The 15,521-nt window shown below is 34.6% G+C and overlaps 1 protein-coding gene across 4 annotated transcripts in view; it reads right to left on the bottom strand.

Annotated features, from left to right (window-relative positions):
* UTRN (utrophin) overlaps positions 1–15,521 on the bottom strand; it is a 558,671-nt gene that overhangs the window by 245,102 nt on the left and 298,048 nt on the right. For 3 of the 4 annotated variants that reach the window (XM_010851490.1, XM_010851491.1, XM_010851492.1), the window contains exon 1: positions 9,517–9,723. In XM_010851490.1, coding sequence (XP_010849792.1) covers positions 9,517–9,660 — 144 coding nt within the window. In that variant the 5' untranslated portion in view covers positions 9,661–9,723. Of the gene's footprint in view, positions 1–9,516; positions 9,724–15,375 lie in introns of those variants that run through there. The other variant, XM_010851494.1, reaches the window with a different exon arrangement.

Genomic DNA, 15,521 nt, shown 5'->3' with positions numbered 1-15,521 from the left:
TTATATGCAGAGTACATCATGAGGAATGCAGGACTAGATGAAGCACAAGCTGGAATCAAGATTGCCGGGAGAAATATCAATAACCTCAGATATGCAGATGACACCACCCTTATGGCAGAAGAAAAACTAAAGAGCCTCTTGATGAAAGTGAAAGAAGAAAGTGAAAAGTTGGCTTAAAATTCAACATTCAGAAAACTAAGCTCATGGCATCTGGCCCCATCACTTCATGGGAAATAGATGGGGAAATAGTGGAAACAGCGGCTGACTTTATTTTGGGGGGCTCCAAAATCACTGCAGATGGTGACTGCAGCCATGAAATTAAAAGACGCTTACTTCTTGGAAGAAAAGTTATGACCAACCTAGACAGCATATTAAAAAGCAGAGGTATTACTTTTCCAACAAAGGTCTGTCTAGTCAAAGCTATGGTTTTTCCAGTAGTCATGTATGGATGTGAGAGCTGGAATATAAGAAAGCTGAGCACCGAAGAATTGATGCTTTTGAACTGTGGTGTTGGAGAAGACTCTTGAGAGTCCCTTAGACTGCAAGGGGATCCAACCAGTCCATCCTAAAGGAAATCAATCCTGAATATTCATTGGAAGGACTGATGCTGAAGCTGAAACTCCAATATTTTGGCCACCCGATGTGAAGAACTGACTCATTGGAAAAGACCCTGATGCTGGGAAAGATTGAAGGCAGGAGGAGAAGGGGATGACAGAGAATGAGATGGTTGGATGGCATCACCGAATTGATGGTCATGAGTTTGAACAAGCTCTGGGAGTTGGTGATGGACGGGGAAGCCTGGTGTGCTGTAGTCAATGGACTGCAGAGTCAGACATGACTGAGTGACTGAACTGAACTGAACTGATGGCTAGGAGGATGGAGGAGAGGAAATAAAGAATCCTTATAAGTAGTGGGTTTCTTTTTGGGGGGGAGTACAAAAACTTTAAAATTTCATTTGTAGCAATAGTTACACAGTCCTGTGAATATACTAAAAAACACTGAATTTTATACTTTGAGTGAATTGTATTGTACGTGAATTACATCTCAATAAAGCTATTTTAAACAGGAAAATAAGGAGTCAAAGTAGAGCATTTTTACTTATAATAACATTACAAAACTAAGGACAAATTGAAATTTGGATTATTTATTCAACATTTATGAATACTTGCTCTATTCAAAACACTCTTTTAAAATAAGATATGACCCCAAATTCAGGAAATTGACAATACTTCAGAAAGCAAGATGGAGAAATAGTGAATTTTAATACCAGAGAAAGTTCAATATAAACTATATAAAAAATAAGTACACATAAAATGTAATGGATACTAGAGTGATCCCCTGGAAATTTAAATATGTAGCCAAGTATCACTTGGCTGTGTGATCTTGGGAGCATAAAATAATATATTAAAGCACGTTAAGAACAAAGCTCTACATAAATGTAAATGCACTGTTTTCTCATAAATAAAATGAAAAAAATGGTAAAATAATTTCTACAATTTTTATATACTCTAAAGTCTTATAAGTCTACAATTTAGATTAATGTTAGACAAACTGATTTCTACCATGAATTATTTTTCATTTTTGCTTGAAAAATTGTGTCAATGTCTCATCAACGGAGTATAACTATTTTTGTCACTATTACACCAAAATGACTCACATGCAAAGGAAGGTCATTTCATTTAAGGGAGACATTCAGAAGAACTGTTTTCTTATTTCAAAGATGTGAATATTGAATAATTTCAATATTATTCAATAATTTTTAATTTTAGAATGCTATCTTGGAAATGCTCTCCATGTTTGAATATCTCCAATATTCACAAACAATTTTTCTTTAAAACTGGTCTAAATTTTGGAAAAAGTCAAAAGTCAATGACATTTGACTGGCATTCAAAAGAGTAATTCTTTTTATTAAGATGAAAATATTGATAAATGAATTTCATGTCCTGATAAACAAGTACCCAGTGTTCTCTGAATACAGTCAGCACACTTCTATTGCCTATGTCTTTGCTCATTAAGGGGTTTATTTCCAGAATTCTCTATTCAATTCTACCTACTCTCAAGATCTCTATTAAATTTTACCTTTTTCTAAACTCTTCTCTTACATTTTCAAGTCAAAATATACTCTCTACTATGTTCAGACAGGTTTGAACTTTATTGTATGCTATTTGTCACATTCCATTTAGACAGTGTTTGGGTTCCCAGCACAGCACCTGGAATTCAGATAGTTTGGAATAGACTATTTGGTCCCAAAATTCAGTAAATCAGTTAACATCACTATATTTTAGTTTATATTATACAACATGGTTTCATTTTTCATCTGAAGATTTCATAAAATAGTTTTAAATGATATCACCTATTTTCTGGGAAGATATAGGAAAGGAGAATTCAAGCTGCCAGTAGGCATGTAAATAGTTTGTCTTGCCAGGGGAAAATTTTGCAATATATAGGAAATGTCATTAAATGCAAATCTGATCCAGTTATCCTATTCTATAATGCAAATATATCCAGGAGATAATCAGGATGGTCTCAATGATTTATGATGATGTTCACCACAGAATTATTTATCATGAGAACACTGGTTATAACCTAATTATCTAACCATAACAGATCCCTTAAATAAATTATCCTTCAATAGAATTTATATTTACCCCATTAAAAAACCACAATACAACAAAATGTTTAATGACATGGAGAAAAATTAATGGCGTGTAATGTTTGGACGTGAGTTTGAGTGAACTCCGGGAGATGGTGCTAGACAGGGAGGCCTGGCATGCTGCGGTTCATGGGGTCACAAAGAGTCGAACACGACTGAGCAACTGAACTGAACTGAATGTTTAAAAAGAAGGTTATAGAATTCCAGGGAAAACCTAATCATAAATAACAATTCCTTTGCTTTCATATCACAATCACACAGGCATGAGTGTTGCAAATTGCCCAGAAGCTCCATGCCAGGTAGGCACACGCCCACCTTCATTTTTAAAAAATTCTGAGTAAATGTGATTTCAGATAATGTTTTCAAGCAAAAAAATGCAATACTTTTGGTACAGAAACTTTAAATTATGAATCAAAAACCAAAATCAACTGTATTAATTTGCATTAAAATGAACCAATCCATCTTCTTAGACACACAAAATGAGCCTATTAAAAAGCATCCAGTGAACCAATTTCAATAAGAACAAAGTCTTTATCCTCTTAGAGTTATATAGCCAGAACTCAAATATCAAAATATCTTTAAAAAGAACATTTTTCACTTTGCTTAAACTTCCAGGAGAAAACAACTACATCTCCACCTCACAGAACTGGCAGCAATAAAGCATCCATTACAGATGATCTGTTTCCTCATCTGTAAAATGAAATGGCTGAACTCAATGGTTTCCCACATCTCCTCTTGCTCCAGGATTCTCTAGCTCATGTCTTAAAGGATACTGCTAACTGCTGCTAAGTCACTTCAGTCGTGTCCGACTCTGTGTGACCCCATAGACATCAGCCCACCAGGCTCTCCTGCCCCTGGGATTCTCCAGGCAAGAACACTGGAGTGGGTTGCCATTTCCTTCTCCAATGCATGAAAATGAAAAGGTGAAAGTGAAATCACTCAGTCATGTCTGACTCTTAGCGACACCATGGACCACAGCCCACCAGGCTCCTCCGTCCATGGGATTTTCCAGGCAAGAGTACTGGAGTGGGGTGCCATTGCACTCTCCTTAAAGGATACTAGCAGAAATTTATGTAACTGAAAATGAAGTGTACATAAATTTAGAAATAATACTATTACTTAGTTAATGTGACTTCTCTTTCTATATCTTCAATAATGCATGGTTCATTTTAGTCCAGTATAATTCCTAAAACTATCTGAAGTTAAGTGTAAAAAGACACTGAATCTGGAATCAGAAAGACTGGGTTTAGTTTAGGTTGTACCACATATTAGCTGAGCAATTACTGGCATATTTCTTAACCTGCCAATTTATAAAATCTGTTTCTCCACTTGCTAAATGGGAATAGTGACAAATTTCTTTCCTACCTTGCTCTTAAGGAAAAATAATCATGTAGTAGTTAATTAATGCCATATGTATTAATGATGACATATATGAGAAAATGCACTGTAAATTCTCACACACTCTAAAAATAAAAATAAACTGCACCAGTAGTAACAAGACTTTTTTCAGTCATGGAAGCTTGAAGTTATTTTATTGCTGTTCAATTTTCCTAAAGCAAAAGTAAAATAGTCTATTGTGGAAACAGTTCAATGTGTTCTTCCATTTGATTCTTTTCCAAACTTCTTACTTAAGCTTTAACTAGCCATACATTCATATCGGCTTATTATTTATTAAGCATTTAAAGGTTCTTTCTGCTTTTATAAGTGAGCTTTGTTATAAATTAATCTTCTAGAATTTCACAGAACTGAACAAACTAGAAGAAGAAAAATGAAAAGAAATCCTCTGATGCACTTCATATGCTTTCCAATTTCAATTATTTGGATTCATTTACCTTGCCCAGAAATGAATATACTTTGTGAAACTGAGCAAGCTACCAGAGCATGAAATTTTCTCTATTCTTCTATCTCTGTGGTAGGAGTTCTACTAATTGCTTATTTTAGAGGGCTAAAAATAAACTACCAAATATACAAAGAGAAACAGGAAGTGCTCACAGTCACTACTAAGGGGAGTGGATAATATCTGTACATTTAAAACCTATCAGTGCATTCCTCTTGGAAATTTCCCCTTGAAGTTTAATAAACTTTATCCCTAGGTTAAACACAAACCACCAATATTTTAGTTTAAAATTTCAATACTCTAAAGGAGATCTTTTATCCATAGTCATAATGCTATACCAATGCTGTCAAAATGGCTGTTTGTCCCCGATTTCTAGATTACAAATCTAGACTTAAGCAAATAATGATATCCTGGCTGTTAAAAAAGCAATTTAGAAGGCAATCCTGTTGAATGGTTTCAATTATTTTTTAGTTAATTGGAAAACCATTACCTCATATCTGATTATACTGCCTTACCTAAAAGTCACTAATAGCATGAGTTTTCTGATTAACAAAATGTTAATTTGATAACTTTTTAAAAATAATTTTGAGATACACATTGACTTGAGGAGCTATGTAAAATACAGATCAGGAAGTCATATAAATAATGCTGCTGCTTTTGGAAGCCAGAAGAAAATATCTGATGACAAATAGGGAGGTAGATACCGTCTTTCTTGACCCGTTGCACTTTAAGCTGTAATCTGAACCCACTGAGCAAGAAGAAACACAGTTGAGAGTAAGGAATGTAAACTTCCCAGGTGTCCCTACAGCCTTGAGGCCACAGACGCAGCACACTGATGGAGATGGGCAAGATATACGTCAGTCCTTCCACATTTGGCATTTTCCTCCCATTAAATATCTCAGCCTTCCAAAATTTTTGAACTATCCAAAATGTGTTTATCATATAACCAAGAAGAGACAGTCTTTTTGTGATCAACTGGAGTTCTGCCTCCAGGCGAGAAACCACGACTATGACCATTCTTAGAGTTCAAACAATATGTGTATGATTCGATTATGGAAAGAAACTGAGGGAATCTAAGAGATGACCATCAAATATCTACATCTCAACACTCAAATAAAGACAAAGTAAAGTTCTATCACCCTAGAACACTGGAGGATTTAATTATTCAACAAATGCAAATTTTCCACCTGCAAAAGAGGACATTTAAGGGAATAAAAAATATAAAATGTAGCTATATGGAGTGTAAATCATTTGAAAATATGCCATTCCACTCTCTATATTCTTTAAAAATGCATCATCAATCTTAACTACCTCTAAATAAAGGGGGCCCCCATATGTAGATGAGAAGTGGTACATAAACTTAATTCATCAGTGAATCTGAAACTCTATTCAGAGATCATGCACCTCTGTCATCATATACCCTTGTTTTCTGGCACCATAAGCTTCCACATAGCTCTGTGTTGTCTACATGCAAACATACACACTACACACAATGCAAGACATTTGTAGACATCACCTATCAATCCCGATTTCTGGGGGGCATCTTCCCATCTCTGTTGTTCACAAAGTACTCAGAAGCAGCTGCTCTGGTACCACAGAAGACACGGTTTTTCAGAGAGGACTGAGATCAGTACAGTTCTGAAAATCTGAGTCCTCCAGAAGACTAGGCTAAGAATAGTCAGAGTTTCACTGTAAGGATGAATCAGTAGTTACCAAAATGGTGTGTGTATATATCACATAGGAAGAAAAAGACAACCAACTGGGTTGCAAGAAGAGAACAGTAGAAAGTATACTCTACTAATTTTTTAAATGCTTAAATCATGAGGAATCCAATTTATAACACTAATTTTATATCTTTCTCATTTTTCTATAATGGTTAATATATCAATCTACTTTACAAACAGTTGCTTTTACCATGTCCTCAAATATTTCCATATCAAATATTTTATGAAAGTTGGCACTAAGGAAAAGAATGGCACTATAAAACATAAATTTATTCAGTTTCTAGTGCAAAGATTTAGTGATGAAATATCCCCAAATAATCAGATAATGAAAACAAATAAAAGTCCATTTTATTTTTTAATCATTTACATTTACCTTTGCTTTTACTGTACTCTATTAGGAGAAAAAATATCTTGATAGTCATTAATATTTTAAAGGAACTAAGCAATCAAAACCAAATCTGGAAAAATTAGCATCCAGTATAAGACGATTTTAGGTCATCAGGGCAATTTCAATGTTGTTAATTATACCTTCAAGCAAGCAGCACTTATTTTTCAGTTTCCCATCTAAATTTTATGTATAACCAGAAAGAAATATTTTAAGTGCCAAAAATACTAGTGAAAGTGTAAATAGGTTAAGAGAAGGGAAAAAGTATATTTTAACTCCAAGAGTTATAAATTCCAAGTGCTTCTTTTCACTCCTCCCTAATCTTCAAAACATACAGGAAAAAAAAAGAGAGAGAGAATATTCAACACAAATTTCCAGTTCTGTCATACATAAGCTATTTTCTTACAGATAAAAGGTATATAAATATAAATATAAGCAAAAAAAGAGACGGTATCAGAAAGGAAAAGGTCCGATGAAAGGCTGAATTTCCACTGAATAGGTAAAAACAGAGATCCTAAATAAAAATTTAAAAGAGGGATAAACTAGATTTCAAAACACAAATATAAATTTAAAAGTCATTTTCTCAACACTATTTCCAATTCATTTCAGTCTGTAAATGTACTTACAATAGACCACCTCTATATTTTTATGAAGAAACACTGCAACTTAGAGCATTTCCTAAGAAACTAAATTTAGAGAATGTAGGAGGTAATAAGGAAGCGATATTCATGATAGCATTTAAAATGTAAGGGGTAAAAAATTTACAGTGTCTTAAAGTAAACAAACACCAAACTTATTTAAACTTTTAAGTATTATACACAGAACACTACTGATAATTAAAATACAATTAAGTACTTTTGATTGGTATAGATATTTCACTTATGTCAGTATTTCAGATGGCACTTGTTTATTCATATGCAATTCTGCAACCAAAATTTTTATTTACATTATATCAGCTAATATAGTTCAGTAATTAAGATCAGTTCTCAAAATATAACCAAGCAAATAAAATATATCCATTACTAAGTGATTTATTTCCTAGTAATTTGCCACTTCCTATTTTAGATATCTAGTTCTTCAGCCAAATTTCATATATCACTGACTTACATTGACACCTGCTGGAAAGTACTGGAATTGTTTATTTCTCATTTCATTATCTGGACAGTTGTTAATTTTACTTTTGAGAAAAAAAAATGTGAAAGATAAACAACTGAGAATAATGCAAATTTTAATTTTTTAAGAGAAAAAAGTAACATTTAATTCTAAACATTTAAATTGTAGTGGTTTCTTTAGGAAATTAAAATCTCAAGAAGTCAGCCCAAAGAGTATTTCAGTTGGGAACTAACTTATCCAAGGACTTTATTAACTTAAGTTGTACTAATTTGGGAAGTAATTATGAAACTAAGCAAACTTCTCCAGTATTTGAACTTCTGCCTTTCATCTTAAGACCATCTTAATACCTTGGTCACATGACTTGAGGAAACTATCTAATTTTGTGAAAGTACACATACAAATAGATGAGAAAAAAGATCCAGTTAATGAAACAGGATGTTTTATATATTCATACTTTCAGATAAAATGATAAAATAATGAGTTAGTGAGTGAGCTTTTCTTCTCTATTATCAAAACTGCCTATTTATGAACTATATAAACATTTCACCAGGATAAATTTATTACCTGAAGTGAACCAAAACATAAAACATTTTGAATAAATAATTTATGAATTTTTACAAGTTAAGTTGTATTAAGGTTTAATGAACTTCAAATGAAAACGCTTCTATTTCTGCAAAGAATGCCCATCACCATAATCTGTCTGTTTAAACTTTTCAAAAAAAATAAAAAGATTCCAGACAGAAATACATTTAATTGGCCAAAATGTAAGAAACAACAATATATGATAAAGTTAACAGAATTCTGCTTTCCCCTGTCTAACCCACTGCCATATAATAAGCATGATTTAGGTGCTCAGACATGTCATATTTTATAATGTCAGAAAAATAACATTGTCCTAGAGACAGCTGTTTGAATTATAAATGACTTTGGCCAACAGGGCAACAAGATACATTCTCGGGAATGGTACTAAGAACATGATATGAAGGAAGAATATTGTACTGCGGTGCTGGATAAATTTCTTCAGCATTCCAGTTATAACTCCCCCCTTTCTTTTTCATACCAAATCACTCCAATTTCTGACAAAAGTAATAAGAAAGTATGAACATAGTTTATATAAAACAAAACAATGATCAAAAATACAATAGCTAACTTAAAAAATATACAGAAGCTCATTCAGTGGTTTAGGATGACGTAGTATTCGAAATTTCAACTGTCAAACAAGTTGCCTTCACAAAGTGTACTTAAATCCACCTGTCCAAACAAAATTCAGTTCTTCATGTTTAACTATAATATATGAAGATTCAGGAATATGGGGGATATTTTACCATGAGATGTGTTTCTTACGGTAGTTTCTAAAATGTTTTAATTTTTTAATTGATAAATAATGAACTATAAAGATGAGCAGTTTTTAATGAATCTACTAAAAGATTATTTTAAACTTTTTAAAAATCTACTGACATTTATGTAAAATTAATTGCCCATTTAGTATTAAGACCACAAGTACCTCAGAGGTAACAGGTCTTAATGAATGTAGTTTTTGCTATTATTTTCTCCAAACAGTTCACTAGTCCTTTACAAAAAACAAGATTTTGTCAATTACAAAATAAAATAGGCACTAAAATACTACTTGCTCCTGATTCTGAAACAAAATGTAATTAAGCAATTCACTTCAACAGCTTCTACAGTCAGTCACTAAGAAAAGGAATCTTTCCTTGATAAGAACCCTGAAAGACTAGATTTTAGAGCCCGAGAAACAGTAGAATTGTCTGACACCAGAGATCCTCATTTTCAATCACTCAGTTACCTTACAGAGCTTCTGATACCGAGGAGAAGAAACTGCCATCCTTTGTAAACGATGTAACAAAACCACAACTTTCTGCAGAGATGTTCTCACCACAGCCATCATTTTAAGTTTACCACACTTCTGCAGACACCTCAGAATTTGCATTATAAATGAAGAGCAATGATCATTTCCTCCCGGTCACTGGACAACGATTTGCCAGTTCTCTGAGCATGCTCGTTTCCAGGAAAGCATTTGAAAAATACAGGGGACTTAGGTGCTAGGCAGAAGGAGGCTGGTATTCCTTCAACTTCTTCTCAATTGAAAAAACATACACAAACGCCACCCAGAAAGCCCCCAGCAGATGCACACAGCCAGGACTTGCTCAGCCCAGCGCAGCCAGACAATGAGGCAAGTTGTCGGGCAGCCAAACGCTGCCTGCTGCTGGGAGAGGAGAGCGCTCAGTAGCCAAAAAGGATATTAAGTGAAACATTAAAGCTGCAGATACAAAGCAGATATCCCCAGGGAACAGAGATTCAACACATCACCAAGATGCATGCCTTGTAGCAGGTTTATATTAAGCGATCCAGTGGCATTCACTCTCTCACTTTAAAGAGAGATGCGTTCGCTACCCGACTAAACGCAGCTCTGGCTGTGTTCTATGGGATGAGTGAATAGAGCCCATGACAAATCTCGAGCAGAACAGAAGGGGACCTGACTCTAAGGATATCAGCCCAGACGTTAAGTGTTAATAAATACCCTCCACGCAGGTCTCAGAACAAGACCATCTGAAACAAAACAAAAAATACATGCCGGGGACTTTACCTAAGATACCCTAAAAGCAGAGTCGTCCATAGGCTCTCAGATGCCTGCTTAGCTAAGAGGAAAGCCATCAGAAATCAAATTTCTAATGTCAGGTTAAGACTCCCCTAATTACACAGTAAGGTTAATAAAAAAAAACAAAACAAAACAAAGTCTGTAATTGACTACTAACACTCAGATTACCACATTTTCCCTTAGTATCTTCATGATCTTGTTTTATTTGCCATAAAGCTGTTTTTTTTTTTTTCATAAAGCTGTTTTAATTTTAGAAGACATGATGTACATGTCACACAGACAGAAGAACCCAGTACAGAATTTTGAGGTCTTATGTTTGTGTGTATATTTCAGATGCATTTTCTAAATACTTCAGCTTTTGAATACCGCAGTAAATATCAACTGACGTAAAGTACTGTTAGGTAATAAGCAAAATAACCCAGAATGATTCCATGACCAGGTTAAAGGGCACAGCCAGAAACAGAAGCCAGACGTTTCTCATTATGTCCTGCTCAAATTAATAACCTGGGTAAGTCTGCATTTTTACCTTTCTGCATCATTGTCATGACTCTTTAAAAGAAAGGCAGCATTTAAAAATATTCGTTTCTCATCTTTTACTTTGTCTGCCTTCTTAATCCTTCATTTTAGCATGATTTAAAGCCCTAAAGTGGGTCTTAGAGGGTTGCGTTTATCAAGCAGCGTTTTTTTTGAGTTTCTGTTTGTCTATTTTTTCCCGGCAGCTGTATACTGAGAACCTATACTGCCTCCTTCTGGAGAGTCTACCAACATCAAAATATCTATACAAAGCCCAACTCGGAAGAGGTCATCAAAGAACGAGGTGATTAAAACTAGCAATTTTTTAGGCAAATATATAGACACAGGAAGTAGATTAGTAATTATTTGACAGTCAGAGAATTGGCAACAGAGGATTGACAGCCAAGAGGTATAGGATTTCTTTTTGAGGTGATGAAAATGTTCTAATTTGATTATGATAAAGGTTGCACAGCTCTGTGAATACAGTAAGAACAATTCAATTGTACAACTTAAAGGGATGAAATGGAAGGATTGTAGGGTATGTGGAATGTTAATAAAGCTGTTATAAAAAATGAAGTTGTAATTCCTGTCCCTAAACCAACAGGTGAAGCTTCCACAGTACAGGTAATACTGCCTAAACACCAGAGAGCTGGGTAACAGACAAGATCTGAAATGATCTAAACAACCAAAGTCCACACCTATGGAAAAGAGGATACAAATTAGGCTGAAAGAGAACACAGGAGACAAAAACAGAATTATCTCAAAGCACATATTATTAGAGAGTAAAAACAGCAACCCCAGAAAGGCAACAGGGCAACAGAATTTTACTCAGGAAAGAATCAAAGCATGTTAATTAATTGGTACTGATAAAATTTAAAGCTTATATTTTGAAATATAATTAAGGTGATGATAATAATATCTAAGAATACAGGCAGGAAAATTAAAGGGTAAATGCATTTGAATTAATAGACAAACTGGGAAATCAATAATAGACTTTCATTCAAAAGCAAAAAAAAAGTTTGTGCATCTTTGGTCAAGTTCTCTCATTTGAATACAGACCCACAGTGACAACTGTGTGCCAGGCATCTCCTCCTGAACATTCCTCAGATGCCGCATTTCCACACAGTCCAAATGGAACTTACCATCATACTCTGCACTAACTTGCACTGCTTCCCTGACTTTTTCTTTTCCTGTCGTCCCCAATCTCAGATTCTGACACCACCTATCGGTCTTCTCTGTCAATAACCCTTCTCCCACCCTTAGTCTATTCATACTATCAAGTCTTTAGGTCTCTCCACCCATGCTGCCTCATTTCTAGTCATTTTCATCCCTGACCAGATGGCTGGAGTATCCTGTTTGGCTGTCAGTCTTGCCCAATTCAAACACATTCTCCATAAAGTCATCAGTTAGATTCCTACAAAATAAAGTCCCACTGTATCACTCTCTTGCTTAATATTCTTTAAAGACTTCTCTTCTTTGCCACCAGGTTAAAATACAAAATACTTGGCAAGTCATACAATACTCTCTATGATCTGGACCACTCAGATCTCCAAGAGCTTTTGTCTCCAAAAAGATCAGGTTTTCTCTTGCCAACAGTTCTCTGCTGAGGAGAAAAACCTAACCGCCATGCAGCAGGGCAATGAAACATAAATTCGTAAATCCAAGTGATCATTTATTCTTATCAGAAGTGGTATGTATCATGGCATACTCCCAGAAATTAATCTTCATCTTCCCATGTGCTTCCAAACTATGCTTTATCAAAAGTTACCCAAATTCACCTTAAACCAAATACAGAATAAATTTCTTCACCTTTATGAAATATTCCCATGGCCCTGCATCACACTGTGTTAAGACACAAAGCAAGTACAACTAGAGAATGTGTCATGTAAGCAGTTCTACACACAGCCTGGTACACAGAGCACACGCTCGCCGAGGTCCTTACTCCATCGTTTTGTGCACACATGTCCTCCACCACCATCACCACACCAACAGAACATGTGTTTTATAATTCCAAGTGCTTTTCCTCATTCTTTTTCTTCAACAATCTTTCCATTTCCATTTCCAAATAAGTTTTCATTTTTAACTGCCTGTTCACTCACACAAAAGGAGAGTCATTAAAACAAAAATCCAAAGGAAAATTAAAATTCTATTGCATCAAAAATACTAAGCAAATGGTGAGTGAGTGAGTGAGTGAAGTCACTCAGTCGTGTCTGACTCTTTGCAACCCTGTGGACTGTAGCCCACCAGGCTCCTCCATACATCGGATTCTCCAGGCAAGAATACTGGAGTGGGTTGCCATTTCCTTCTCCAAGAAAACGGTACTAAGTCTAAAACTCATCTACCTATAAGGTACGCAAAGCAAAAAGCAAAGCCATCAATTTTCTTTTTTTAATAAAGTGAAGAGAATGTTTTAAAATTAAGAGCATTTAACAAAGAAGCAAGGGAGTGAAAACTCATGCAAACTACCATAATGTGAAACATTCAAACCATAAATAAATGAATGTGCTTATCTTTAGGTAGAGAGATGTTAATAAGCTTTTAATAAAAGCCCTCTTTATTATTTCTTATGAGACAAAATAGATTATTTTAGTGACATTAAACTAGTTGCAAGAAGCATTTACCATTCATGCTATAATGTATAACAGTAACCTCTTTAGTCAGTAACCTCTTTTTCCTGATGCTGGTTGCCATAAGACAAGTAGTCCTGTGTTAGTTATTTTTATTCAGAAAGATTTTAAACATCTCTATTTATATGTATTTTTTACACAGTTTGAATAATTCATTAAATATTGAGAAGAGTTTTTGGCTATGTAAAAATATATCCCAGGATAAAATGTTTTTAAAGACATTATTACACTCCAAAATAGGTTTGTGTTTTACTGGTGCTCATCAACAAGGTTCACTTCAAGCCTCCTTTGTTCATTGTCTAAAAGGGTTACCTTCTCAAATGCACAACCTGCGTATGTTTGAGTTTAACATCATTATATAAATTGAGTATCTGTGAGCATTATTGGGTCAGACTTATCATTAAATCATAAAAAATAATATATTCTAGCATATAGCCACATTCAGAGCTCTCCATAACCCTCTAAACATGAGATGATAGCTAAATATCTTATCAATTAACATGTATAGTGACCTCATAGGACTCCAGAGGGTAAGACAAAACACACACAAAAACAACAGATTTATCTTCAACATTTGCCTGCTCATTCTCATTATCAAGACCCAAGGGTATTATGTAATGAATCAATGAATAAAATATAGTAAGTAATGTAAGTAAACAGATTTTTGTTGAATTAATCTTGAGAATTCAACCATCAAACATTCTAATAGTCAATATGCATGGGAATAAGTTATTAATAAGTCTATTCCAAAAGGGTCTTTTTAAAAAATTTATAACTTTTTAATGATAATAATTTCAAACAGACAAAATTTGTAAGAATTAGAATTGTTCCAAGAAAGTTTCTGGACCCTTCATCCAGACCCAAATATCTGTTAACATTCTGATATTTTGAGGGAAAAGATTTTCTAAGAAAGAATTCAAAAAAGGTCATCACACTGTATTTCGTAATGATGATGTTTTAGGGCCCAAGGGCAGCAGTCAGTATTTACTTAGAATTTCCACACAGAGTTCTGCATAGGCAACAGTACGGAATAACATGATCTCTGCCCTTGAAGAACCACATGATCAACTAGGAGAGGGGGAGACAGGCATCCGATGACAATGGATCATGAGTTCACAAGCATCAGAAATAATACCTGTCAAAATGTTGTGAGAATGACATGGCATAAAGAAGTAATCAGATGTAAAACTCTGGTAAACAAGGAGACTTCTCCAATGAAGTTGGTTTAAGACCGAATTCTAAGTGAGAAGGCCTGTGACTGGCAAGAATAGGTCATTCTGCACAAAGAAAATGGGAAATTCAAGGGCACTGAAGAGCTGCACTTGGGGAGGAAAAAAGATTCAGACATGCTTCATAAGATTCCTCAAAACTTCTTTTAAAGGAAAGATTTTGTATTATCATATTTCATGTGGAAGAAAATTTGAACCTCAGACTGCATTCACAATTGTAGTTATCAAGCTTAAGACATAAAAGCAATACCTTCAAGCCTAATATTCTTAGTTGTAAACCAAGCCACAGGGCCTTTGCAGCTTTTATATTAAGTATTTATAATAAATGAAAAAAGAAACAACTTCATATTAAAAGGAAATACCCTGATAAATCAGGTTTCAATAAGGCTAACTGTAATAGGGCTTAAGATGACAGAAAATGGAATAGTTATGAGCCTATAAGTCTAAATAAATAATTATCACTTCCATAAAACAAGGTGTTTTTTTTCCTTAATGATCAACTAAGAGTATTTTATAGACCTCACTTCTGGAAACCAATTATTCACAGAGGAGTATGGATTTCATAACTGAATAAGGTGATAGCCTCACCTTTAAACTGTAATAAATTTTGCATGTAGATGGATCAAAACAGGATGGCAAAAAATTAAAATAGAAGGCACAGTTTCCCATGCACTTGCCTGCATCTGCTGTGTGAGTTCTCTGGCCAGGACAGTGTCCTGAAGAGCATTCTCCCGCTGAGAGGCATCTGCAAGCACATTAACTGTGGTTTCTGCTTCTTGTATCCACTTTAGGAAGTTCTCCAGATCCTTGCGAGAGCTTTGCA

Source organism: Bison bison, unplaced genomic scaffold, assembly GCF_000754665.1.
Source record: "Bison bison bison isolate TAMUID 2011002044 unplaced genomic scaffold, Bison_UMD1.0 scf7180017864303, whole genome shotgun sequence".
Classification (NCBI taxonomy): Eukaryota; Metazoa; Chordata; class Mammalia; order Artiodactyla; family Bovidae; genus Bison; species Bison bison.
The sequence above is the reverse complement of the archived record's forward strand: the minus strand, read 5'-3'. Positions and strand labels throughout refer to the sequence as shown.